This window comes from Martes martes (assembly GCF_963455335.1).
Source record: "Martes martes genome assembly, chromosome: X".
In the NCBI taxonomy this organism is placed as follows: domain Eukaryota; kingdom Metazoa; phylum Chordata; class Mammalia; order Carnivora; family Mustelidae; genus Martes; species Martes martes.
Window position 1 is genome coordinate 1,778,079 of NC_137897.1, and position 27,250 is coordinate 1,805,328.

General features: G+C 50.0%; 1 protein-coding gene across 1 annotated transcript; it reads right to left on the reverse strand.

The window, feature by feature from the left end:
- Positions 1–1,296: 1,296 nt before the first annotated feature.
- On the reverse strand, positions 1,297–27,250 carry MXRA5 (matrix remodeling associated 5). The gene is made up of 7 exons (XM_080795126.1): positions 26,643–27,250; positions 24,445–24,660; positions 19,195–19,324; positions 18,585–18,975; positions 11,311–16,275; positions 7,781–8,681; positions 1,297–4,328 (listed from the first exon to the last, which is right to left on the reverse strand). Exons 1-7 carry the CDS (start codon positions 26,687–26,689, stop codon positions 2,420–2,422), a joined length of 8,559 nt encoding a protein of 2,852 aa, XP_080651252.1. The 5' UTR covers positions 26,690–27,250; the 3' UTR covers positions 1,297–2,419.

Sequence of the window (27,250 nt, forward strand, 5' to 3'; positions counted from 1 at the left end):
GCAAGTCTTTAAGGATGTACATTGAGCCCACCCATGAAAGTATGTTATCAATCCATCTATCATCTATCTATCCATCCATCATATCTATCTATCTATCATCTATCATCTATCCATCTACCCATTCATCTATCCATCCATTCATCTATCCCTATATCTATCTATACACCCATCATATCTATCTGTCTATCCATCATCCATCATATCTATGTATCTTCTGTCTTTCCATCCTCTCATCCATCTATCCATCCAATCATCTGTCCCTATATCTATCTATCACCCATCCATCATATCTATCTACCATCTAGGTATCTATCAGTCTATCATCTCTCCATCCTATCTATGTGTCATCTACCTACCTGCCTCCCTACCTACATATCTGTCATCTTCATCTTCATCCTCCTCCTCCTCCATATTTCTACCAATCTATGGCACTGGTTCTGAACTAGGGACAATTTCGCAGTAACATTTGACAGTATCTGGAGCCAACTTTTGGTTGTCACCCCTAGAGTGGGACGTCCTGCCTGCATCTGTTGGGTAGAGACCCGTGATGTTGCTCAGCACCCTACAGGGCACAGGATGCCCCACCCCACAGAGTCATCAGCCCCAGATGGGTGCAGATGTTGAGAAGCCCTCTGGCTGAAAGTCCGTGTGGGGAACATGAACTCTTGAAGCAGGATGTGTTTCCTACACATCTGGGTACTTGGAGGGCCCCTCCCTGTACCTGGCACATAGTAAAGGTTGTGCTGCATGAGGAAATGCATGGGTTAATGAGTGAGACGTCCTCTGCGCATACCACAGCATCACGAAAAGCCACACACTCTCAGTTCAGTGACTGCCATTCATTAAAGATGGACAACACTGTCCATCTGTCAATGCTGCCCTTCATGTTTTTCCCAAAGCTTTCTCTTGATTTTTGTTTTTCTTCTTTGGGGCATGACCGCTTTTGCATGTTTCAGGAAGGGTAGTATATGTACCCCAGATGTGGCTTTCCTAAAGAAAATTTCATGAGTGATTGCTAAGGAACCACGTTCCCATCCCCAACCCCAGACAGTCTTGGTCCATATTGGAACTGTCACGCCCCAGGACCAAGGGATCCCACCCTGTATTCCTGTCAAATACATCTTTGGAGCCACTGCCTTGGACTCTGTTTCCTTGCTTGCTCCACCCTTGCAGAGAATAGAATAATTCTAATGTGGTGGGAAAAAAGCAGTTTTTCAAGAATTGCACTTTACCTGCAACATCACTAGAAATGCTCTTGCCCTGGAAAATAGGACTATTATCATTGCCCAGTTATTTGGAAAATATTATTTTATTATCAAATGTACATTATATTGACCTTAAAAATACAGTAAAGCAGTCACGGGGATAACACGTGTCCTATTTTCCATGAGCACACATTGAGAGGGGGTTGGATGGGAGAGACAGTTCTGGGCTTTTCCAGGAGGCTTTGGATTCACTGTGCAGGGTCACAGCTCAGCTCTCTCCTGCCCTCTCCCCCAACTTCAGCTCTCAAGATAAACCCACAAATAAGGAAACCCAGTATCCCAGCCTCCCACACCATAGGGTTGCTGGGGACGGTAATATAATAGCAGTTACTGAATTTGCTCAAGGGAGTATAGGGGATTTGTTTTTACAATTGTATTTCCATGCCTGCTCTCATGTATCCAAGTCTTGTAAAGACCAATAATTTATTATTTTTAATGAGACAGAAAGTACTTCTTTCTTTCTAGCCTCATCGTCTGATTGGAAAGAAAATATAAAATGTCTTTATGTAAGACATTACATAAAAAGTGAGTTCCAAGGAGAGAATGAGTTCCTTTATATAAAAAAAAGTGAGTTCCATATAAAATGGTAGCTGTATTGCATGGAAGTCGTATGTTACAAAAACATCAGTCCCTGTGGTTCTAAGCCCTTGTAGGGCAAGCTGGAGTTCTAAAGTGACAGGAAGTAAGTGAAAGATGGGTAGTCATTCTAGAACATTCTATCATGTTAAGACTGCAACAGGTTAACTAGGGGATGCGTCTTCAACAAGGCAGCAAGGCACCGGTCATCTCTGTGGTTTACGTTCAGTGAGTGCTCCTCAGGTCGGCTGCAGACGCCCAGTGAAGCACACATGATGTCTTCAGCGTGCGCCCGTCTCCTGCACAACGCCGGACAGGAGTAGGCGGCATGCTGTAAACGTGAATGAAAGTCCCCGGAGAGGCTGAACCGTCCTTCCCATGTCTGCATTGCTTCCTTTTGCCGGTAAGCAGAGGTCAAAGTCAACATGAACCTGAAACCCAGCCAGGGGCCACCATGCACCGTGACAGATCAGTTAAGAGTTCTGACCAACCGGGCGTGGTGGCTTTACTTACAAATGATGCTTTGTTCTAACTTCCCAAGCCATGGCCGTGGAGTCCGTGTCCTGGGAGGAGGCATTTCAGTAGACGTGGATATAAGTAGTCTTTGAGTCAGTGCCTAGGATGTTCTTCGCAGTGCACTTGTAGAAGCCTGCGTCTCTGTGTGTGGCCTGCTGGATGGTCAAGGAGCCTTGGGGGTGAAGGAATCTGTTCCCATAGAGACGGGCCTGAGCCCCGGCGGTCAGGTGTGATTTGTCTGGCAGGTCCCAGGTGATCTCGGCTTTGGGAATCCCCATGGCCATGCAGTTCATCTTGACGGTGTTCCCGGGCCGCGTGTAGATGACGGGTGTTGGCTCGCTGGTGATCCGGGGAGGATATGCTATCACAATAACCGGAAAGTTCATGACGGAGGGGCCGTACTCCGTGTCCACCTTGCACACGTAGGTCCCCCTGTCAAACACGGAGGCATCACGGACCGTGAGGGTACCATTTTCCCAGAGGGAAAAGCGTCCCCGTGTTTGGGGGCCCTCTAAGAGCATGGTGTTGGGAAGTGTCCAAGAGAAACGAGCCGGCCGGCCCCTTGGAGGAACGCAGGACAGCTGTAGGGTTTCTCCGTTGATGATGCTCACCAGATTGTGGTACTGGTTGCTGATCTCCGGTTTCACCCCCACCTTCAGAGAGACCAGCCTCTCCGTGTAGCCGGCAGAGTTCCGGGCCACACAGCGGTAAGCCCCGGCATCCATAGAGGAGAGGCCACTGATGTGCAACATGCCATCACCCTTATGATAGAACCTCTGTAGCTGTTGGCCGCTCTGGAGCTCCGTCCCATTGGGAAGGACCCACAGCAGGGTGGGCGTTGGGGTCCCTGCGGCCGAGCAGTTGAGACTGATGGTGTGGCCGGCCATGGCGGTGATCTTCTCGCTGACTGGGTCATGGAAGATGGGCTTCTCCACGGGCTCCAAGACAGTGAGCTGGACAATCAGCCTGGCTTCCCCGCCCTCATTGCGGCCGATGCACGCCAGTTGCACAGAGTCGCTCTTCCGGAGACTCCTGATGTCCAACGTGCCATTGCGATGGATGGTGATCCGGTTCCCATAGTACGGGGCTGGCAGAACCACGCCCTCGGGGAAGGCCCACAAGACTCTTGGGGTGGGGATGCCTTCTGCCTGGCAGTCAATGAGTTTGCGGCTCCCACCGGCAGCGATCTCCCGCACGGTGGTGATGGCGTTGGGGTGCCCGTTGATGGTGGGCGACTGGACGTTGACGTGAATCCAGACCGTTTTCCTGTCCTCCCCGGCGCTGTTCCTGACCACACAGGTATAATTGCCGCTGTCCGAGCGCTGGGCTTTCTGAATGAGGAGAGTGCCATCCTGATAAATCTGATACTTGTCGGAGGAGGCAGGGATCAGCCTGTTGGTTGGAGAAAGCCACGTCACCCTGGGCGTGGGCTCTCCTTTGGCTTTGCATGCTACCGTGACCACATCACCGTAGGGGACCTGGACCACGGAGTACGTCTTGTTCCGGATGGCGGCGGGCTCGGTCACCACCTTGACCCGCACCGTCATCTCATCCTTACCAACCTGGTTTTCGGCAAAGCAGGTGTAATCCCCTTCCTCTCGCATGCCCACCTCATTGAAGTAGAGGGTCCCGTTGTTAAAAACAACGTAACGCTTGGTACGGCCACCACCGTCATCAGACTGCATAAAGGAGTTGACCAGGCTGCCATCCGGGAGGCTCCAGGAGATCTCGGGGTTGGGAAGCCCAGTGGCCACACAGTCCACTTTCAGGTCACCCCCGTAAAAGACTTTGTGGTCATTCTCCTCCTTGTGCTCAATCTTGGCTGGTTTCATGACCACGTTCACCTTGAGCACGACAAAGTCATCTCCAACCTTATTCCTGGCAACGCACAGGTAATCCCCCGCATCTTTGTCCGTGACGGATTTCACCACCAGAGTCCCGTTGGCAAACACCTTGATTCTGGTGTCAAAGCTGACCGGAAAAGAAAAAGAGGAGAATGTCAGTTTCTCATACATTCTATTCTGGCTTTAGGTCACTGGAATGAAATGAAAAAATACGGTTCTCGGAAACTATCTGGGTACATGGTTGCTACTGCAAAATGTCACATCGGTTCTGCAGCCTGGCCTGGCCACTGATTCAGGGGTGTGAAATGCAGTCAAAGACTTCCACCCTGTTAGTGTGGGTGTACGTCCGTCGCGTATTTGCATGGTGGTCAGGGCACAGCTTGTAGTAATGATAAAATCAGGCAAAATGCGACAGCCATGGAGAGAATGAATCTGAGTGAACCCAATAGAGAAATGCACTTCTTCCTGAATAAAACGGTTCAGACGCAATGTTCACCCTTGGCCATCTTGTATTATGTTATCTCCCATCGTGAGGCAAGAGACTGCCAAGTGGCTACTCTATGCGTCGTGTGATTGGAGTTATTTCTGGAGTTTTAATGCTAACATTGGGTTCTTTACAACTTGAGAAGATCAGTGTGATGTGTTCTTCCCTAGAACTTGTACCTAAAGCTGGATGACATTCACCAGCCAGCACCCCCAGTGGCGTTGCATTCCCCCATGTGAAATGGTGACTATGCACCTCTGGGTTAATTGAAAATCAAAAGATTTTCAGTTTAAAGGAGCCAATAATGGGGAGAATGGTAGGAGGTGTTCACTATGCATGTGAACTTTTTCTAAAAGTTGGGGTGTCCTTGAGTGTCAGAATTCATGTTTTGAACAACAGGTGAAAAGACTTGGGTGGTTCTTCCTTTGTAAGTGTCCAGATTGAAAAATCTGAATTCCAGTTAATTTATGATGGTGATATTGGGGAGGGAGGGGGTTGAATTTGAATCCACAAAGAGTTCCTAAACATTGCATTATTTGAACAGCGTGGGTGGGACTGAGCTAAAGGAGGAGGGGGAGGGAGAGGGGGAGGAGGAGGAGGAGGAGTCTGCCTATGGTAGACTCGACCTGATTATTGTAACTAAAACACAAACAACTTCTAACAATGACCAAATAAACTGCTTCGTTGGTTGAGAGTGCAAATCAGGTCAGCATAAATCAGTAGGAGAAGAGCAGACACAGATATTTCAATGCGTCTCAGAGTTTAGGCTCCAAAACTGTGTACACTAGTTCATGGCCACCAGTGTTTTGAAACTTCAAAGTGGTCATTCCAGCCTGGGTTGTAGTCACAGTCCCTGGAGACACCGAGCACCACAGACATGCCTACCCAATACCAGGGATCAGCCTTCAGGAAAAGCTCCGATACCTGTGTTTTTAAATAGTCCCAAAGAGCAGGCAAGGCATAGAGCCCGTCCTTTTACAAAACCCACATGCGTTGTTTAATCACACGTTCCTAAGAATGTCATTAGTCAAAATTTATTAATAACGAAGCCGCAGAGACGGCGATTTATGACTTATGGGGAGATACTAGCCGGACGGCTCGCATTCGTAATGAGATCACATTCTTTTGCTGCCGTTCATTCAACACTGCCTGAGCCGTGCCAAGAAGGGCTGAACACAGTTCTCCCGCACATGGCAGGACATCTGCTGAGCTGGGAGAGAGTCCAGGGAAAACTGCATACGTGGTATTCTGGATGGAGCATGCAAGGTTCACCAGGCACCACCCAACGGTCTAAAGTTACCCCTCGGGCTGCGAGAAAGCACGTTTGCCCTGTTCCTGCATTCGGAAGAGACGGGGGAGGCCAGGCGCTGCTACTCGGAGCCCCTGAGTGCTGGCTTCCCTCCTGGCCTCCTGGGTGGGACTGATGTCCACATGCATTCCTGCTTGAGCAGCTGAGCTGTGGATGCTGAAGACACAGCGTAAGCCAGGGCTTCTCCACCATGGCACCACTAATGCTTCCGTGATTCCATTTTGCCAACCAATGCCTCTGTGCCCAGTATCTTGAGACGGGTCATGAAGAAACCTTGGCTCTTTTGGACCTAGCCCATGGTTTCTCAGCCTAAGCACTGCCGACATCTGGGGCTGGATGACTCTCTGGGGTAGGGCGTCCTGGGTTCCATAGGGTGCTGAGAACCTGTCCTGGTCTCCACCTACCAGAAGCCAGTGGCCGAGTCCACTCTAGTGTGACCACCAACAATGTCCGCAGTCATTGATGGGTGTTCCCTGGTGGTGTATCTGTCCAGTTAAAAACCACTGCGATAGATAGATAGATAGGTGATACATAGATAGATGATGGATAGATGGCTGTCCCAATAGATAGATGGATGGATAGATTCATAGACAGATACATAAGATGGATGGGTAGATGGATGGATGGATGGATATATATATAGATGGGCAGCTATGTAGCTGATGGATGAATAGACATAGATAGAAGATAGATAGATGATAGATAGATAGGATGGATGGATAGATGGACCTATGGGTGGGTAGATAGATGATTGATAGGTAGATAGATAGATAGATAGACAGATAAAATGGATGTATGGATAGATAGATGAATGGATGGATAGATGGATGGATGGATAGATAGACAGATAAGATGGCTGGATGGATGGATGGCTGGATGGATAGATGGACAGACAGATGTATAGATGATAGATCAGTTGTCTTCCCTGCTAGGTCAGAGTGTCTCAGCCTGGGCACTGCTGACATTTGAGGCTGAATAACTCTCTGGGGTGGGGCATCCTGGGCACTGAAGGACTTCAAACACCATCTCTGGTCTCCACCCACCACATGCCAGGGGCACCCCCCATTCCCTGAGTTATGTCAATCAAAAACGTCTCCAAACATAGCCCAAGGTTCCCTGGGGACAAAATCGCCCAAGGGGGTTGAGAACTAGTGCTCTAGGTCCCTACGTGTGGGAATGGAAAGCACTGGGTGAGAATCTGACTTTCTCTGCGGCCAAAATAAAGTGTTAGAAATGGTTGTGCCAACCTGGTGCCCTAGTCATGCCTTTAACCTTTTTGTGTTCAACGACCTTCCATTCTTAAGCTAAGGCCCTTTTACGATAAGATGTGCATCTGCCTCTGTGTTTTGTCCAAATCATGTAAGACGCAGAGAAGGCAACCCAAATGTTGTGCCTACTACTATCTCTGAACATACGATTAAAATATAATCATTAAAACAAAAGTTATTGGTTCATTTTTTTCCCCCCGTGCGGGGTGGGGAAGGAGGACAAAGTCCCAGTGTTTGTCCCCAGTTTATTTATTTATTTTTTATTTATTTTTATTTTTTTGTCCCCAGTTTATAAAGACAAGATCTCCGGAGAAATGCGCCCCTCCCCCGCGCGGCACACACGGGGAATCAGTTCTGTGCGTCTTCGTCCCGGACGCATGTGCCCTTCTCTGACCCGCCCCGTGGAGAGGGCTCCCAGGATGGCCCCATGCACGTTTTAGGATGCGGCCCCCAGCGCCCAAAGGGGAAGCAGGTGCAGGGGCGCAGTGACCGACGGCGAGCCCGGAGCGGGCACGTACCTGAAGAGCGAGTCCATCATGCGCTTGGACGGTAGTCGCCAGAGAATGCGCGGCCAGGGGTCCCCCGAGGCGCTGCAGTCCAGGCGGAGGGTCGCGCCGTAGCGCACGTCGGTCCTCTGCGGGGAGGTGCCGGTGATGCGCGCGTTGGCCGCCGCGCGCTGCACGGTCAGCTGCACGGTCCTGCGCGCGGAGCCCACCAGGTTGGCGGCCACGCACTCGTAGCGGCCGCTATCCTTGGGCGCCAGGTTGCGGATGTAGAGCGTGCCGTTGGGGAAGACGAACAGGTTCCCGTTGATGAACTGCGACGGGCGGATCTGGGTTCCGTCCCACAGCACCCAGCGCACGCTGGGCAGGGGCGCGGCCTTGGCCGTACAGTGGATGTGGATGTTGAGCCCCGGGGGCAGCGAGATGTTCTCGAGCTTCTCCTGATGGATGACCGGCGGCAGGGCCGCCACGTGGAGGCGAATGGCCAGGCTGTCCGCGCCCGCCGCGTTGCTGGCCACGCACTGGTACACTCCCCTGTCTGAGAAAGAGGCCTCTTTGATGGACAGGGTCCGGTTTTCATGCAGCGTGATTCTGCCCTCCACGCGGGACACGGTCTGCCACACCCTCCTGTCCGGGAAAATCCAGGAGATTTGGGGAGCTGGGGTTCCCTTGGCCAGACACTCCATGGCGATAGTGTCTCCCAGGTACACGGTGACGTCCTGGTAGTGGGAGGCAAGGATCTGGGGCTGCTGCACAGTGACGGTCAGCAGGACGGCCATCCTGTCTACCCCATGCAGGTTTTTGGCAGTGCACAGGTACTGGCCTCGGTCCTGTACCTGCACCTTTCGGATGACAAGCGTCCCGTTCTTCAGGACCTCGAACCGTTGAACTCTGGTGTTGGGAGTCATGAGAGCGCCTGCAAGACGAAACAGGTAGAGTCAGGTTCTGCGTAGACACACGCCTTTCAGGAAAAACCAAGACGGACGACTATTAGTGAGGAAGCTGAATTCTCCCCTTTATGTCCCCAACAGCAACAGCAGAGACCAGCCCCCACCTCCAATATGGAGAAGACAGAACATTCCCTTGCAATATTTCCAGCTCCTACGCCGATGCCCCCTTCAAGCAAAAGGCAGCTGGCATGGATTTCGTGGAGTGTTCTGGAAGCTGCCATGAGCCCCAGGCCTTCCCCAGGGGACCTCCTTGTCACTTCAGCTCCTAGAGATGCAGGCTTGCCTCCCTGGGACGGGTGTGGACCTCCTGAGATCCCCAGCCCTACAGCCACCACCCACCTCTCCCCGGCCAGGCTCTGGAGTCCAGCATGAGCCAGCGTGAACACGTCATTCACTGCCCAGTGTGGCTGCGTTGGACGCCAGCTTCTACAATCCGGGGCCTGGGCTTCTCTCTCTCCCCGCCCTGTCCTCCCTGTGTTATATGACACATCTCCTTGGGGGCTCTGCCAGAGAGGATCTGTGCTAACCAAGTGTTCCTGATGCTTGAACATCTGGGTCATGCTGACCTTGGTGGGAGGATGGCCCCTTCCAGAGCTGGGCAATTCCCGTACTCAGCAAGCCATTCACCTTCTACATGCAAAGCAACCAACACAGAGTCCACACCCCGACTGCCTTGTCTATGGGTCTCTCCCACATAGCCCAGGCCACCATGCACCTGTTTTCATCTTCCCAGGGCAGGTCCTGGGGAAATAGGGGAGCGCTTGTCCTCCAGAGGCCACTGAAATCATTCCAGCCGGCCGGTGCTATGTCTGCTCACCCTGCCTTGCCTGTTTCTTCTCGCAGAAACCACAATAAAGGTTCCTGTGCACGTTTCCCCCTCTCCCTCTGCCTGCCGACAGACCCCGGTCCTCCCCTGTGTGGTCCCCTCCTCGCGGAGACTGAATAATAAACGGTCTTCTGTGGCAGGCATTTCCTGATGGGCTGGCTCAACCTTTCTGAAGAATAACAAATCCCAGATTTAAAAACTGGAAAGCCCTGAGCTATAGAATTCTCTTCATCTCCCACACAGCTGGCTTCCGGGGTCCTGTGTTCCACCACCAACCATCCGGTGAGCTCTGGCAACCTCCCTCTGCTGTAGCCGGCAGCTGATTCGTGGGGAGGCATATGCATGTGTATGTCTCATGAAGGGGCATGGCCCGGGATGCTCTGGTATCACACAAGATACAGAAAACCCTACAGATTAATACAAATGGGATTTCCCAGTAGGCAGCATCCTTTTAGCATGAAAACCCCATGGTGTTCCCCATTCGTTCCTTCGAGCAACATTCCTTATTAAATCATTATGTAAACGTATGACATCAATGTCGAGCTGATCAAAGACGTCCATAATTCCCTGTGGCCCACAGCCTCTGCTGAACTTTGGAACATTTCCAACGTGGGTGAGATAAGCTTAAGCAAAGAATGCACAGGTCCCTCAAGTGCTATGAGCATAAATCATCCCTGTATCATCAAAATGGAGAAGAAGAAGAAGAAAAAAAAAAACCCTCTGATCAGAATCCAGGCCTGAAGGATATGGCCGTGTTCATGGTGCAGAGAAGAAAAGGAAAGGGAACAGGTAGGACTTTCACAGAGACTGTGGCTTCTCAGATGGTACTTTCCTCTGTCACCTGGCAATTGTTTTGACATTCAAAAGAGATGGTCATTTTCACAAAGCCGAGTGCTCTTTGGACATCCCAGCATTCCAAGTATAGGTCATTGTTTTGGGCTGAATGGTGTCCTGTCAAAATTCATACACTGGAGTCCCATCCCCTAGGATCTCAGAATATGACTGTTTGGAGACGGGGTCTTTCAAGAGATAATGAAATTAAAATGAGGTCACTGAGGTGCACTGTAATCCAAGATGACTTGTGTCCATATAGGAATAAGGGGTGAGGACACAGACTACACAGAGGGACGACCACGAAAGGACAAGGGGAGAAGATGAGGTCTACGAGCCAAGGAGAGAGGACTCAGGAGGAACCAGCCTGGGCCCCGCCTGGATCTCAGACTCCCAGCCTCAGCCCCGCCTGGATCTCAGACTTCCAGGCTCCAGGCTGCATTGTTTTCTATGGCAGCTGAAGCAAATTAACGTGAGCATATCCCTAAGTTCAAATCAAAGGGACGTCTGCTGAGCCCAGTATAAGGTGCTTTACATGTGGCGCCAGTGGAAGGGGAAGGGGGATCTGCTCACTCCTCCTTACCCTCATGGTACCCCACATGGATAGTGGAAAAACGGTTGTGCTAGGCTTCTCTGGGAAAAGGCAAGTGGCTCCTTCATGGAACGTTCCCGAGATATGTCATTCCCTACCCAAAGAACGTATGACATGTCTCCACAGTCCCATTAAAATATCATAGACTTTAGAGCTGAAGGAAGAGCTCTCGGTCCTTACTTCCTATCCGCTTAAAGGCATATCCTTATATCTAGGTTCAGATGTCCCCTTCCGTCCCACCCATCTGTCCTTTGCCCAAACCCTATAGTTTTGCCTGGGGTCACAGACTCAAGGAACCTCCTTCTACACGAGTTCCAGTTAAAATGCAGACATGTAAATGCCTTACCTGTAGAAACCTTTGTCCAGGTAATGAAAGGTGTGGGCTTCCCCGTGGCCTCACATGGGAACACAGCATCTGTCTCTGCAGTGACAGACACGGTCTGAGGGGATTTGGTGATGATTTGGGGCTTTTCCCCAACCGTCCAAAAGTTGGATGCAGGGGGTCCTGCTGCAGAGAAGAGCTTTGAGCTGCTCTGATGGAAGCTTCTAGAAGGCTGGCCAGAAGACGCCATGAAGGGAATGGAGCTCCGGGTGGAGGAGACCACAGGGATGTTCTGTAAGTTTGTGGAGGGTGGCCCTGTGGCTTGGGGTGGGTGCAATAGTGGAGGTGCCGGGGGACCAAAGTCCACGTGGATGATGCTCTGAGAATGTATCCTATGGTAGGCACCTGGGTTGACTTTTCTCTCTCTTACCACGGGGGCAGGAGAGGTAGGCGTCTGGGGTTTCAGAGTAACTCCCAACTGCGGGAAAGACACAGTCCTATTGAAAAAGAAAGGGAATCTTCCATTGGGATGATGGGGAACTCTTGAACTCGGAAGCTTGCCAACAGGGTCTCTGAGATCCGGGATGTTGTTGTTCCCAAACACTTTGGAGTTGCTGTTGAACTGGTCCATCCCTTGGTCAGTCAACTTAGTGGGGATGCCAGGTTTGGGCTTATGCACTGGAACAATGGGAGATGTCGTACTTGGTGATCTTGGAGTCGTCAACTGCTTGTTCTCTGGCAAAACCCTTGAAGGATACGCCGTTACTCCTGGTTTGTTGGTCAAGTGACGAGGCGGCTGGAAAGTTACAAAGAATCTAAAGGAACCTTCTGTGGCCGTATGTGGTGGTCTCACTGTTCCCCTAGGTGGGATCGGTCTGGCAGGAATTCTGGGTGGCTGGGGGAACGTTTGGACTCTCCCGCTCTGGTGGTTACCATCGCGGCCATGTGGAACACTGTTTGGGGTCTTTCCATGCAAGGCTTCCTTTTCCAACTGCTGCTTTGGAGCTGGGTTAAATTTATCCCAGTTGGAAGACGGGGTAGATAATTCATTGGGTGTCCATACATGTTGAGTTCCCTCATTATTCACTGGGGGTGCGTTGGCTTCTGGGATCCCCACGTAATTCAAGAAAACATTTTCCTTGGAATCTGTTGATGTTGGAGGTGTCTTTGAAGGAAGAGGGGTGGGTTTCGTGAAGGTCCGTACCAAAGACACAAGAGTGGTGGCTGGGAGTGGGGAGGCTGTCTTCTCCATCAGAACAGGAGTTGGGGCATGATGCCAAGGTCTAACTTCAGCTGGAGGGCTTTCGTGATGATCTTGAGCACGGATGCTGGTTTCTGCCTTACCTGAAGCTGGTTCTACTTTTATGCTTGAGACAGTGGTTGAAACAACCTCTTTTTCTGGTTGAAACAGTGTAGGGGCTGCAACGGATGGCGGAAACTCAGAAGGAACACCCAGGGCCTCCACCTGTTTAAGAAAGGGGGAGTCTGTAAAGGTTTCCGTGGAGCTGGTAACAGGTATGTCTGTCTGCAGCCTCCCAGGCTGGTCTACCCTTGGGGTATTCCAGTGTGAGGTTCCCGGAAAGCCAGAGGGAGCCGATTCCTCCTGAAATTCTCCCACGGTGGAGACCTCCGAGCCAGGAGGTGACGTGGCATTAATGAAGGAGTAGTCAGGGACTGAGCTGTCGGTTTTATAGTCCTTGATGTTTGTGACACCATAATTCTTCATTTCTTCTCCATCCCATATAGGCTTAGGGGTGACTGGAGTCGTCTCTTGAAATTTATTGGATGGTAAATGTCTTTTTGTGGTAGTTGTCAAAGAATCTTCTATTGTAGCTCTCCCCTGAGGGTCCCCAGTTGTCAGGGAAATGGTTGCAGATGAGAGTACAGTTTCCGAACCAGGGGCAATGACATTTGTATGTTTGTTTTCCAGAGAAGGGCTGGGTGTGGTTGCAGAGGCTGGAGAGGTCACCGTAGAAGTGAAATACCGATGTTTATTTGGTCTCTTCCCGTGTTTCCTTCGTGGGGTCCCCTTGGATATGGGTTCCGCCGGCTTCTCCATCTCCGACTGCTTGGGGATACCAACGGTGCTGTCAACCCAAGATTTTGCTCCCGGCGTACTCCACACGTGGTCCGGAGCCTTTCCTTCGGGCGTTTGAGTAGGTCGAGTAGAAAAAGCCTCTACTGGGGCCAACGTCGTGGGCACAGTTTGTTTATTGCGGTGTCGGAATCTGTGGGGGCGAAATCTCCTCCTCCCATTGGGTCTCTTTCGAGAAGGCTGAGTGGTCAGTTCCAAAGGTGAAGTGGCCTTCTCGGCTGGCATCACTGCTGCTACCGTGGTGGTGACTTTGTCAAAGAGAGTGCTGAGTGTGGTTTCCCTGGGATGTTTAAAGGGAGTGACACCATTCACTCCCAGGGCCGCGTCAAGAAGAGTGGTAGATCCAACACGCTTTCCCATACTCTCAGGACTTTGGGAGTGTGTGGGGTCTCTCTCTGGTATATCTCCTTCCCGTAGGGCCTCGAAATTCTCCTCTGTGACCTTTTCAATCAACAGGTTGCCTTGAGTGCTCAAAGCACCTTTCACAAGGTGTCTGTCATCTGTTTCTCCCTGTGGATGAGCATCTGGCTCCCCCAACGTGAGACCTCCTATGGGTTCCCATGTCCTGGAGTCATCAGTCCATAAAACGGTGGTGGGCAGAAAGGGAGTGGAGGTCAGCTCTTCCATGTTCTCTGCGTCTGGTTGTGGGTTAGTCTCCAAATCTGGGGGCATATATGGTATAGTCTCGGACTCAGCCAAAGAGACGGCATCCAACGGAGACTCATACCCATTTGACGTAGGCTCTGGAATGGATCCAGCATCTACTGGAGGCCAGCTCTCTGTGGCTGTATTTTCACCGGTGGACTCCTCAGAGACCAGGTCTAGGCTTTGCAGAGTAGGAGAAGACTCATGAGGCATGAAGATTGGGGTGCTGGCTGTCGCCCACTTTGGGTCAACTTCAGCGGGAGTCGTACCCTCAGTGTTAGAAAAGTCATGGCCAATGAATTCTTCCAGATGTGTGCTTGTCACTTTGGGCTCAGGAAGAGTTCCTCCATCCTGTCCACTTTCCAGTCCCATCTTGGTGGAGGACGCAGTACTGGAAACCTGATCCTCCTCACCAAACAGAGACACATCTGCTGAGGTTTCTTCGGCACTGGTTGTGGTCCATGCAGGTGATAGCGACGGAGGAGGAACAGCAGGCAGAAGGGGTGTCACTTCTGGACTCACGGATGGAGGAGTGGTGGTTTTAATGACCTGGGGTATTTCAGTTCCCTTTGGGAGATTTTTCCCACGTACTCTGGCTAGAATATCTGCCCAGTGCTCTGGATTAATCTGTTTGTTTGCCATGTTGATCCTTCGCCTGGACTCAAACACTCTGCGACCTTCTGCGATGTTCGTCTCAGGTTCTTTTTCAGAATTCTTCCAGGGTTTGAGTTTCCTTCGTCCTTTCTTGGGTTTCTTACCTCCGGTGGTGGCATCATCTTTTGTTTTGATGAGGACCTCTTGGTCCTTTGTGTGTAGATCTCTCCTTGAAGTGTTCTCCTCATCTCCTATGCCTGAACCCCCTTCGTCCTCCGCGACATCTCCTAGCACTCTGGAAAGAGTCTTCCCACCTGGGTGTCTGCCCTTTTTGGATGACCTGCCAGATCCTTTCTTGTTCACCGTGAGCCCCACGGTAAAATGATCTGCCCCTTGCTGGTTGACAGCCACACATCTGTAGTAACCGCCATCACTGACTTGGACCTTGGGGATGGAAAGAGTTCCATTTGCCAACATGTATGCGTGTGAGCTGTTGGCCGAAGTATTAATTATCTGTTTGTTTGGAAGAATCCAGCTGAGCTGGGCTTCAGGGATAGCCAGAGCACTGCAAGGCAGCATCACTGGCTCCCCTGGGTTCTTCTGAATTGTCACCATATGACCGTCAGGTGGCCGCGTGGCAGGTGGTTGGACAAGGACCCTGTACACCATCCGGTCCATTTCATCCCTCACCTGAGCAATGCACTGGTACAGACCCGAGTCTGACTGCTCTGTCGATGTGATCCTCAGCCAGCCACTGGTGAGGATGGAGAACTTGCCCTTTTCGTCCTCCATGGGTGCTTTGAGGACCGAGCCATCCGGGAGGACCCAGAAGATGGACGGACTCTCAGAAGCCTTCACGTTGCAGCTCAGCTGGCATGGGCTCCCTTCCAACACAGTCTGAGCTCTCTGCACTGCTCTGTTGGGCTCAATCATCACCCAGCTTCTGCTCCGAGACTGCCTTGCCTCTTTGGTGGGTATTGTCAATGCGTAGTGGGAATAATAGGACAGCAGGACCTTTTTGGCCGTACTCTGACGTCGGTTGAGCTGGAGATCTATGGTCGGCTGCATGACCCATTCCGGTTCTGCAACAATGTGGGCTCGGACGCCCGTGTAGTAGAGGGCATCATCGTCCACATCTTGCCTGTACTGGTAGGTGACCTTGGGGTCTTTGCTGAGCATGAGTTCTTGGTTCAGCCTCACAGGGACCTCACTGTAATAGGCGATGAGTTTCCACAGCTTCTCATAGTTTTCCCGAGTCATCGGACACTCAAAGTCCAAGGCAACCGTTGCGTTGATGTCAATCTCTTGAGGGTCCGTCTGGTTCAAGTGAATTTTGTACACATCCATTGGCTTCTTGATGTCGCAGACCAAGTTCACTGTGTTCCCGTGCTCATCGGTCATGTTCAAAGAGATGTTCCATGGGGGGAATTGGAACCCCTCCAGAGAAAGCTGGCTGTCACCGTCCTCTTCTAGTTCCTCCTCCTCCTCGCTGTTCCTACTCACGTTCTGTCGCAGAGGGGACTCTATGGAAGGCTTCAGACAGGTAATGTCCTTCAGCTTGTGAATCTCTTGTTGGTGCAGTGTGGGGGGACTGGAGCACATGGCGCATAACTGACCACCTTCGTAGGCTTTGTCCTTCTTACACTTCAGAGTCCCTACAACAGATAACCAAACAAATGTTCTATAAGTTAATGAACCCCCAAATGGCATGTCTTGTACACGGCCAGAGGACAAAGTCTCTGTGTGTGTCTTTACCTCCTCAGTGCATGTCCATCAGGATTTAATACCTTACATCTGTGACTTCACCAATGACCTTAAACCCCTTTAGCACAGAGTGTGGTAAGGAACTACCGTTTTTAGAACTACCTGACAATGAATAATGAATACTTCTCTCAAAAGTATTTTTTTTTAAAGCAATTCTATTCACACACATGATACAATTTACCTGCTGTAAAGGTCCAGGAGAATCTACCTAAATTCAACCAATGAAGATAGTTCCACGTTCAAGGACCCACTTTTGCCATGAATCATATCGTATGTACCTTTTATAATTCTTTTTCTGTTGCTATAATTTTGCATTTCAGGCAGCATCTATATTCTGGATTCACATTCTACTCTTGGCTTCCTGAACATCAAGTCTTCCAGAATGTTCTCCTAATCTGGTCACTGCCCTGCCTCTTTCACTGTTTTGTCTTTCTCAGTCCCCCGACCCATTAGTGATGGAGTGTTCCATGAGTTGGTCTAGACCCCGTTTGATCTCGCTCTACCCCATCATCCATGGCCTAACCCACGTGTAGGTTTCTGTCAACAGCCGTGATCCATTGATGGCTCCCGTATGTGCTTCTCCAGTCAACACACATCTTATGAACTCCACACCCAATTTTCTACTTGATGTGCCTATTGCAAAGTCCCAAAGTCTCCTCCGACTAACATTTGCAAGACCAAATTATGTTCTCTCCCTGCTCCAGACCTAGATGCTCTTTCTATACCAATAAACGGAACTACACTTTTTTGCATTAGGAAACGGAGAAAACTACAGTCCTCTTGCTATCTGTCCTCTTGTTTTCATTCCCACTGGGAATAAACCAGTCAAAGGGCCATCATCTATGACTTGGAGGCACATGAAAGTAGGACATAAAGTGTGTGTGTAGGAAGGTCCTAGATGGGCACGAGACAAGATGCTAAGTAGAAATTGAGGACAGCAACACCTCTTAAAGGAGGCGACTTAAAAATATTTTTTAAAGATTTTATTTATTTATCTGAGACTGAGAGAGAGAGAGCATGAGCTGGGGAAGGGACAGAGGGAGAAGCAGACTCCCCACCGAGCACAGAGCCCCACGTAGGGCTCCATCCCAGGACCCCATGATCATAACCTGAGCTGAAGTCAGATGCTTAACCTACTGGGCCACCCAGGTGCCCCAAGAGAGGTGATGTTTTAACAAAGCTCTGAGTGCTGAAACTAAGCCAGACCCTGGAACTTCTAGCAGATGTGTGGTCTTCGTGGGTCCAATGACACTGAGTGCAAAATAAGATTGGAAGGTGTAAGGAAGCAAACGGACTGCAGTGTGGCTACAGTGAGTGACTAAAGGGAGGACTCGCATGTTGCAGAAGAGTGGACACGGTTGTGTAGAAACTCCTACAGGATTGTAGGATTGTACGTTCCATCCCAGGAGCAGTGGAAAACCAGTGGACTTTCAGGTAGCAGTGCAGGACCACATGCTCCCTGTGACAATGTGTTCTGACAACTGCTCTGCGTGGAGTTGTTGGAAGGAGGGGTGACCAAGGCTGCAACGACCTGTCCGACTCTCCTCCTAGAGAGAGGAAAGAAGCTGGACCCAGGTTGGGGGCCATGAGGATGAACATGAACCAACAGACCTCGGATATGGTAAACCTAATGGGATCAAGGATGGGTTTCAAGTTGTGGCTCGAGGAAGGGGATAAAGGAAAGACAAAAAAATAAAATCTTCCTTATTTTGAATCCAAATCTACCATTTTTGCAATACCTACACATCACTCCAGGTTTTTTGTTCTCTGCATCAAGGCAGAACATCCTTCTCTCCATTCTTAAGAGAATAACGTCATAGCCACTGCTGGCTTTCCCTCTTCCAAAGTTCCTTGAACACCTCCTCATAGGACCGGGATGCACAGAAAGTCCCCCATTTAGCTGTAATCCAAAGCTGCATACAACACTCCAGATATCCAACCAAAGACAATCGTAGTCAACTGTATATAACTGATTAAATGATCTTGACTTTAGATTTCGTGCAGGGGTACATCTATTATGGAACAGGGGTGTCTTAACCTCAAGGTTGTACACTTTGCATCAATGTTTCCCTCCCGTACTGATTTGGTGATGTGCCCTTCACAAGATAAAGCAACGTCAGAACTCCAGAGAGCAGAACCTTTCCAGAAGGGTCAGGGATGTGCCGCGGGGAGCCACGTTCGCTCTGCCCTCCTCTCTTACCTTTCCACTTGGCGTCCCACTCCAGAAACCACTTCATCTCACAGTCGCATGACCACGGGTTCCCGTGCAAGTAAAGATTCTCCAGGAGCGGCATGTTCTGCAGCATCCCCGTGGGCAGAGTCCTGATCATGTTGTCTGCGAGGTAGAGGTGTCTGACGGTAGAGAGTCTGAAATAATCCAGAAACGTCAACGTGGAGAACGTGCCGGGATGCAGCTGGTGCAGCATGTTTCCCTCTAAGTGGAGCAGCCTCAGGGATGTTAAGCCATTGAAAGCTTGTGGGTGGATAAATTCGATCTTGTTGTGGTCGATGTGCAGCCTCATTAAGCTCCACAGTCCGTGCAGGGTCTGTCCTGTGATCACACGCAGCTTATTGTAGCTGAACTTGAAAACCTACAGAGACAGGGGTGGAGTGGAAAATCCCGTTTATAATTTACAAAGCCACAAGCACAGAAAGAAACCAGAACCAAGGGCAGGGAATAAGGACATGATGTTGATTTTTAACCTGGAAAAAAGAAATGGCCATTTTATTAATCTTTAGGGGGCAATAGGTTGTACCCACTCTTCATTAATGATCTGCTGTTACTGGTGCTCGTAAAAGTGTGAGTTTACCTGGAGGGAGCTGAGGTCTCTTAAAGCCCCGTCGGGGATGCTGGGGATGTCATTGCCGTGAATCATGAGGAGCTCCAACTTGGTTAGTCCCGCAAATGAGGTTTCTGACAAAGCCTGTATACTATTAAATCTAAAAGAAAAAGAAAAATGATAATAGTAATTGGATTAAGAAATGATAATATTAATTGGATTAAGAAACAGTGAATGCTTAAATCCCATATGGGGAAGATTCTGCAGCCTTCCCAGGAGCAGTTTAGCCACATGTTGACTCTGAGGTCAACCGGTGACATTCCCAAAGTACATTTGTTGCTCTGTGTCCCTGCCTGTTACCAGGGTCAAAAGGGAAGGGATGTATTTTTATTCACCTTCATTCCATTCAGGAATATTCTCTGGGTCTTTTCACTAAGAACGTCCTCATGGAGCTAGAGGCGATTTTAGGGAAACAAGTAGCATTCAGATTCCAAAGGAAGTTGGTCCAAATGGCTCTTCCTTGGAAACTTGTACTGGAAAGTGTCAGCAATGATGAAATGACACATGGGCGGTTGAATACAGACAATTAGCATGAATGCAAAGAGGTAGCTTGGGAAGTAGCTTTGCATCATAAAACAAGAGAAGGAGGCAATCCAGGGTATGCAAGACCAAACGGAAGAGCTGACCACCCAACACACCGACACCATATTTCACAAGCACACATAGCCATTTCTGATGGATTCTCTACATTATTTGTAAACGTTCTGGTGTGTTTTGGGTTTTGTGTTTGCATCCACATGGGTTAAAGATGCTTCCTTGGTCAATCTGAAAACTCTTCATGGCTACATTATTGGTAGCACAAGGGGCTCCCCAGCGTCAACACCTGCAGAAGGGATTGTGAGGAGAATGGAGGGTAGTTACTTTGTACCACTCCTTCTGCTGAAATAGAACACTTTTATTCCGACATTCTGTGTGATTTCTCCCTATTCCCTAGATAGAAGGAAACAGATCCATCCATCCATGTATCATCTATTTAACTATCCATCTATCCATCTATCCATCATCTATCTAACTATCCATTTATCCATCCATGCCCTGATCCATCCATCCCTCCATCCACCAATCTATCAATCATTCATCTCTCCGTCTATCATCTATCTAACCATACATCCATTGACTGACCCATCCATGCATCCATGATTTATCTATCTATGTATCCATCTATCAGCTTATCTATCCATTCATGTATCCATCCATCCATCATCTGTGTACCTATCCATCCATTCATCCATCCATCTATCTCTCTATCCATCTCTCCATCAATCCGTCCATTATCTGGGTATCTAGCCACCCATTCATCCATCCATCATTCATCCATCCATCCATCTATCTGTGCATCTATCATTTATCTCTCTACTTGGCCATCTATGTATCTATCTATCCATCTATGTTAGTGGTCTCTATCCATCTATCCACCCACCCATCCATCCATTCATCCATCCATCCATCTATCTGTGCATCTATCATTTATCTCTCTACTTGGCCATCGATTTATCTATCTATCCATCCATGTTAGTGGTCTGAACGGGGTGGTCTTGCCCCCAGGGAACATTTGGCAATATTTGGGGTCATCTTTGGCAATCACACCTGGGAAGGTGCTACTGGCATCTAGTGGGGAGAGATCAAGCCTGCTACTCAACACCGGGCAAAACAGGACAGTTCCACATCAAAGGACTATCCTCTGCAAAATGGAAATAGTGCCCCAAATACCAAGTAGACTGAAGTTGAAAAAACCAGAGTCTAACTCAAGATGGGAGAGTCGATGAATGGAGGCACCGTCCCACTCACTTACTATTTAGAATTCCACAGTGAAATCTGTCTGGGATGGTGAACCTAGCAGGGCATGAATGGCGGAATCTAAACCCCATTCCGTTTCTTGATGCCTGAGAAACAGTAAGTAAGGGGGAGAATAGTATCGGGTGAGATAGGTGGGGTTGGCAGGCACCAGGCAATCTAGGAGCTGGGAAGCCATGGGAAGGGGAACTCTTCATTTGCTCCAACTTCAATGAAAAACAACTGGAAGGTTTTGAGAAAAGGAGCAACACAAAGAAAGGTATGTGTGAAAAAACAATGTGCTACTGTATGTAGAGGGAATAAGTAGAATCACCCGAGAAGACCCCAAAGGTAAGAAAAGTAGAAAGACCAGAAGGAGGAGGCAGGTCTTGCGACAGAGGAGGTGAGAGTCAAAGTCTCAACAAACAGGTCAGAAAGATGTGGATGTTTTTCGGTGCTTCTTCACAAGTCCCAGAGTGCTCTCTGCTCACTCGTGTCTTTTTGTATCTTTGTTCCCCCAAAAGTCTGACTTCCAATAGGACAGTTGGGTGTAATGGTGGTTGCCAAGGTGCAGGGAAGGGTTGTGTTTGAGAACAGAGGAACAGCTCTGTTTGGACGCCCTCACACCTCCATACATCCTCCCCCTTCTAGGATGGGGGGCATACGAGCTACCCTGGCTTACTGTGTCCTCTTGATGCTTGTTTTTAACAGACATCAGAGACCAGCAGATACACCTGTCATTGGTGCCAGAGCCCAGAATAGGGAGACTGCCTCACCGATACTGGTTAGTTTCACAAAACAAATTTTAACATGAAAAAAGGGCAGTGTGGGCATTTGGGAGATTCAGAAAGGGGTCATCAAAATGAGTCTTTTCATCAAGGGGGAAAGAAATCTTTAGATGTCTATAAGTATGACACTAAGTGGATGCTTTTTTTTTTTTTTTTTTTTTGGTTGTTGTTTACTCAAAAATACTTGGAAAGTAATTTTTGAAAAAGCTCTGCGGCTGTCCACATGGTAAACAGCAGATCTGTCTTTCCACGCTGACCGAGGACCCAAACATCTGTGTGGGAATGAAAGATTGCATTAGTGCTTTGCCAATAATCCCTCATTCCTTAAGCGTTTTCTCCTCCTTCCAGATGGCTGGAAGAAGAAGCAGACCCTGAGTTCTAGCCATAGTAGAACTCGCCCTTCTTCCCCAACCCCCAGCAATGAAATGCCCAATGACAGTCTCAGGCACTTGGAGATTAATTTTCAGAGAAAGTGCTGAATACAAGACTGATGTTATTGATTGAAATGAAAATGTGCCATATGGATTCCTGTTACCAATGAAGCCAGATGGGAGTAATATATGTGGGCACAGGGAGGGTATTCCTTAACTGGTTTTCTTTTTCCTTTAATATCATGCAACAACATCTCAAAGTACTATTGCCATCCGTAGGAGAAGAAAGCATCTTGATATCTGTGTTCTAGTCCCGTGGCAAAGCTTTTGGGGAGACCATACTTCATAGACTTTACTATTTAGAGTTGGTTCAAGTGCCACCCACGGAAGGTAGGTTCTAACTGAGAAATGAAGTCTCTCCTGTACAAAATATTCCCATGTAAAGACGAGTAGGGGGAAAACATCACAGAAATTGTAAGTGTGGTATATATGGCTTGACAAGCCATGGTCTAGTGGTGTTGCTAGGATCAAGCCATCACATCATTAACCTTGTGGTTAACTTATGGAGGTGTGTGGCATCTTTCCCACCCCGGTTCCCAACATGACAGCCCAGGGAAAACGCTGATGTCCCCCCGCCCAGACCCTCAACACACAGCAAGTGGCACATTTATGCCTTCTGGGCGGGACACGCAGTGGAAAACCGCTCTCCTTCATCACCCCCGTTCTCACACTTTCTTAGGGACTCTACGAAGGCCTGTTGGACTCTTCCTTCAACCCTGTGCTCTGCCAAGGGGTCAGGCTTGTGGGACACAGTGGCGAATCACAGTTGTATGGGACAATATGCTGAGAGTGGTTCCCGAGAGCAAGGATCCCGAGACAGAACCACGTTGCACACCAGCAGGTGCAAGAAAGAAGAGGAATCCCAAAGTCATGTGCCCCAAAGATCCATAAGGCTGTAAAGGGAACCTGGTTTAGGACTGATATCCCCTCTTCTGGGAAAGATGAACTGCTTCCCCTACTGCGTTATCCTCACTGTGGTTGGATTTTTAGATAATCCAATCGTAAGGTCTCTGAAGATTTTATTGAGAAAACTAGGCAATGATCCACTGTCTTCAATTAGGGAAATTCCTACCTCACTGTCTTAATTCCCATTCTCTTCTTCTACTGCTCCTGGCCTTTAAAAATGCAAGCAGTTTGTTTTTTGTTTTTTGTTTTTTAAACTCTGTGGAATAAGATGCCAAGCATATATACAATTATCTGTTCATTGACTCAGGTTTCGCTATTTCATGTTACCCAATTTTCCCATCAGGAGCCAGTCATCAAATCCTAAATTATTTTTGTTGTTTTGCAGGTGGTAGAAAATGGCTTATGCGTTTTGTGGAGGAAGCCCAGATCATTGTTGATAAAGTTACCTGTGTGTCCCTATAACTCATCGCAACTAATACTGATGTGTAAAAATCATTTCTGCATGCGAATCGAAATTTTAAAATATGAAAGTTCTGCCTGAAATGTTGCATTAAAATGTCTTTTAAAATATATTCATATTTTAGGGGTACCTGCGTGGCTCAGCGGGTTAAGCCTCTGCCTTTGGCTCAGGTCATGATCTCAGGGTCCTGGGATCGAGCCCCTCATCGGGCTCTCTGCTCAGTAGGGAGCCTGCTTCCCCCTCTCTCTCTGCCTGCCTCTCTGCCTACTTGTGATCTCTCTCTGTCAAATAAATAAATAAAATCTTTAAAAAATAAAATATATTCGTATTTTAAATAGGCAAAATCTGCCAGAACTCTCTCTTCCCCCAAGGTCCCAATTGCATCATCCAGATAACTTACATAACATCAGAACTGTGCCATTTATTTTCAAATTATTTCAAATTTTTCAAATTATTTTTAATAACTTCTGGTCTATTTCCGTAAGCCTAGTTATATATTTACATGTGTGTCTGATGCATTTGTTCTACTATGTGGAAAATAACTTTTCGAGAAAAATATCTGGACACCCTAAAGTTGTTCTGGATGCTTGGTTATTAGGCCTTATGAGAGTGGTTGCAGCTGATGAATACATTGAGATAATCGCCCACCTCAAAGGACTACATGTAGTAGAGCAAGCGCTCATCACCCCCCAATTTTACCCATCTCGAGGTACATAATGCTCGATAGAGAGACCCAGAAAGGAATAGATACATTTGCATTTACATGAATGCACATACATGTATGAAAAAACAAACAAACAAACAAAAATCCTACCACGCAAGCAAACAGGCTGAAACGGTTGAGTAAGAATGTGGTACAGACCCCAGATTGATTCTTTCCACATGTTTAGAAATCCCAGCGGGCACAGAAGCCAGGGAGCGAAACGTGCAGTGGACCTCGCTGGGAACGTAGCAGGTGCACGGGTGAGGACAGGCCAGCGTGGGTCGAGGATACCCCCAGAGCAGGATCAGCACCACGGAGAGGGCTGGCCAATGCGCCTGCGTTGGCATCTTGTCCCGGGGCGTTGTTCCTGGACACCTGTCGGGGAACCACACAATGAAACCCAATTACGGCCAGCTAGCTCTTGGGCTCAGTAAACGTTGTTCCAAGGGTGCGTTGTGGTTCGGACCTTCCCAAGACATCCCGTGGTATCCTTTAGGGACACAAGCGATCCGAGCCAAGACGCACGAAAATTCCTTTCCTCATCTTTCCCCGTTAACTTTAATCACCACATAGGACGCCACTGCGCATTGCTGACTTTCACACTAGGATTTGGAGATCTCCGTCTGCGATGAGCGAGGGTGTGGGATAGACACACACACACACACACACACAAAATATATATATACATCGGCCTGCATATACCTATGAGTATATATATTTGTATATATGTGAACAGAGGAGAGTTACATTTATGTTTCCATAACAATAAGGTAATAAAAATAACTATGTATCCGCCTCCAATGTCAATTCCGAGCCGTTACATTGTGTACATATTTGAATGGGAAAAAAAAAAAAAACTTCTCAAGAGGGTCGTTATTAACATTGTTCCCTTTTTTTAAAATGACATAACTTAAAGTTTTCACTATAAGTTTTCACTTTTCTGAAAGCGTTTCAAGAGTTTGCATTCCATTATATGCGGGTTTCTGTACTATTCTTATCCTTCTTATTCTTATTCTTATTAATTTTTCTTGGAAGAACCACAGGGTTGCAGTGATACAGCATCGTTGTTCATCGGGGACACAATCTGTAAAATCTGACATTAAATGGTGAGCAGAGGAACTACCTGGTGACGCTATGTTCACGCAAAGGAAAGCAATCCGTGAAGTCATACGCACAAAAATGGAAACACTCGGATATTTCCAAGAACAGGCGGCCTCAGCGGTCTCGTTTAGAATACCCGTGGCCACTTATGTTTCACCAGCACTGGCCATCCCTTCGTCACCTTATAAGCTCGTCATCTGTTGAACGAAGTTTCCTTAAAAATAGCGATGCCCGTGGAACGTGAAGTGCGCGCCACAGAAGCGCGGCTGCCCGGGGCCAGTGCTAAGTGCTGATATCAAAGTCACCCGCGCACACAGGCTACGCGCCGCCAAAGCCCGGAGTTCTCCATCCGCGAAATGCATACACGATTGCGAAACACATATGCGCTTAAGACCGCGTGTGTCCTCTCTCTGAGCGGACGGTGCAGGCAGCCCAGCGAGAGGGAAATCCAGGCTCCACCTCTGCGCTCGGGGGCGAGAGGGTTCCTGCCGAATGTAGCCTCCCCGGCCGCCTGAGCGCTTGGCCTCGGCGCTGGGCTCCCCCGCCCGCGCCCACCTGTGGCCTGCGCTCCTGCCAGGTCCTCGCCGGAGACCGAGAGCGCGCGCCCCAGGGAAGGCCAGGCCCGGCGCTGCGGGAGGAGGCGCCCTGAGCCGGCAGGGCCTCGGGGGCTCGCGGGGAACACGGAGAGCCTGGGCTGGGGCGGGCTACCCGGCTCCGCGGCTCTGCGCCCTGACCGGGTTCCAGCGCCGCTCCAAGGGAAAGATGGGCTTTCCCGGAACGCAGCTCGGGTGGCCCTGCTGGGACCCGCACACCAGGAGCCACCTCTGCGGGGTGATGACTTCTCCAGCTTCCGTGCGGCACAGCCCCTAGCGGGCCGAGGGTCTCCCCCCTTTGCAAGAGGAAGAGGAGGAAGAGGGGGGAGCTTCAGCGCAGGGCGCCGAGGACCTCGGGGGAGGCCCCGCAGCTGTGCTGTCCCCTCCAACGCAGGGCGGGCTCGCTTTCCCTTGGGGGTCTCCCGGGCCCCTCCCTGGAAACCAGGTCGGGGAGAGGTTGCCAGGTCAGGGAGGGAAGGGGTATGGGAGAAAGGGATCCACCCGCAAGACCCGGCTTCTCTCCTGCCTTCGCACTGGCCACTCAGCCTCAGTGCCAGGGACAGTGCCAGGCGTCTCTTCGTCCTCTCGCCCCCGCCCAGCCCTTGCCTAGGCCGACCCCCAACTCCATCGCCCCCGGGCGCCCAGGCTGCCCTTGGTCCTCACCTGTCCTTCGGAAGCCGCGACACACGGGAGCGGGACGCCCTGAGCATCCGCGGGGCCGGGGCGCGCGAGTCACCTCCGGTGGTCCGCCGGGGCCATGCCCTTCCCGGGCCGGGGGCGAGGCAGCGAGGCTTCCCAGCTCGGCGCGGCGAGCCGGCTCCCTTTTATTCGCGTCGCCGAGAGGCTTCCCCGAGTCCACGCCTCGGCCCACCCCCACCCTGTGCTGCCCCACCCCGGGGAGACCGGGCGCGGGCCCGAGCCAAGGGACCCTGGCCGCGCGCGCTCTGCGCTCAGCCCTCCTCGCGCCTCTTCATTGCGCCTCGGCCCGGGAGGGCACGCCTCGCCTCCTCCGGCTGGAAGAGCGGCCGCGGCCCAGCGCGCACGGCTTTGGGGGAGAGCGTTCCTGGTTCCGGAGGCAGCCCCGGGACCCGGGGCAGGGGGAGAGGCGCGGAGCGCGCGGCGAGCTGCAGCGCACGGTCCGCGTCCGTAGCACGCTTCCTAGCAGGGCTGGAAGGAGGCTTGCTTTCTTCCCGGGAAGCGAGAAGGAGCAGGGTTTGCACTCCTCCGGGCGCGACGGAGTTTTGTCTGGCAGCTTCTCGGCACCCGTGTGC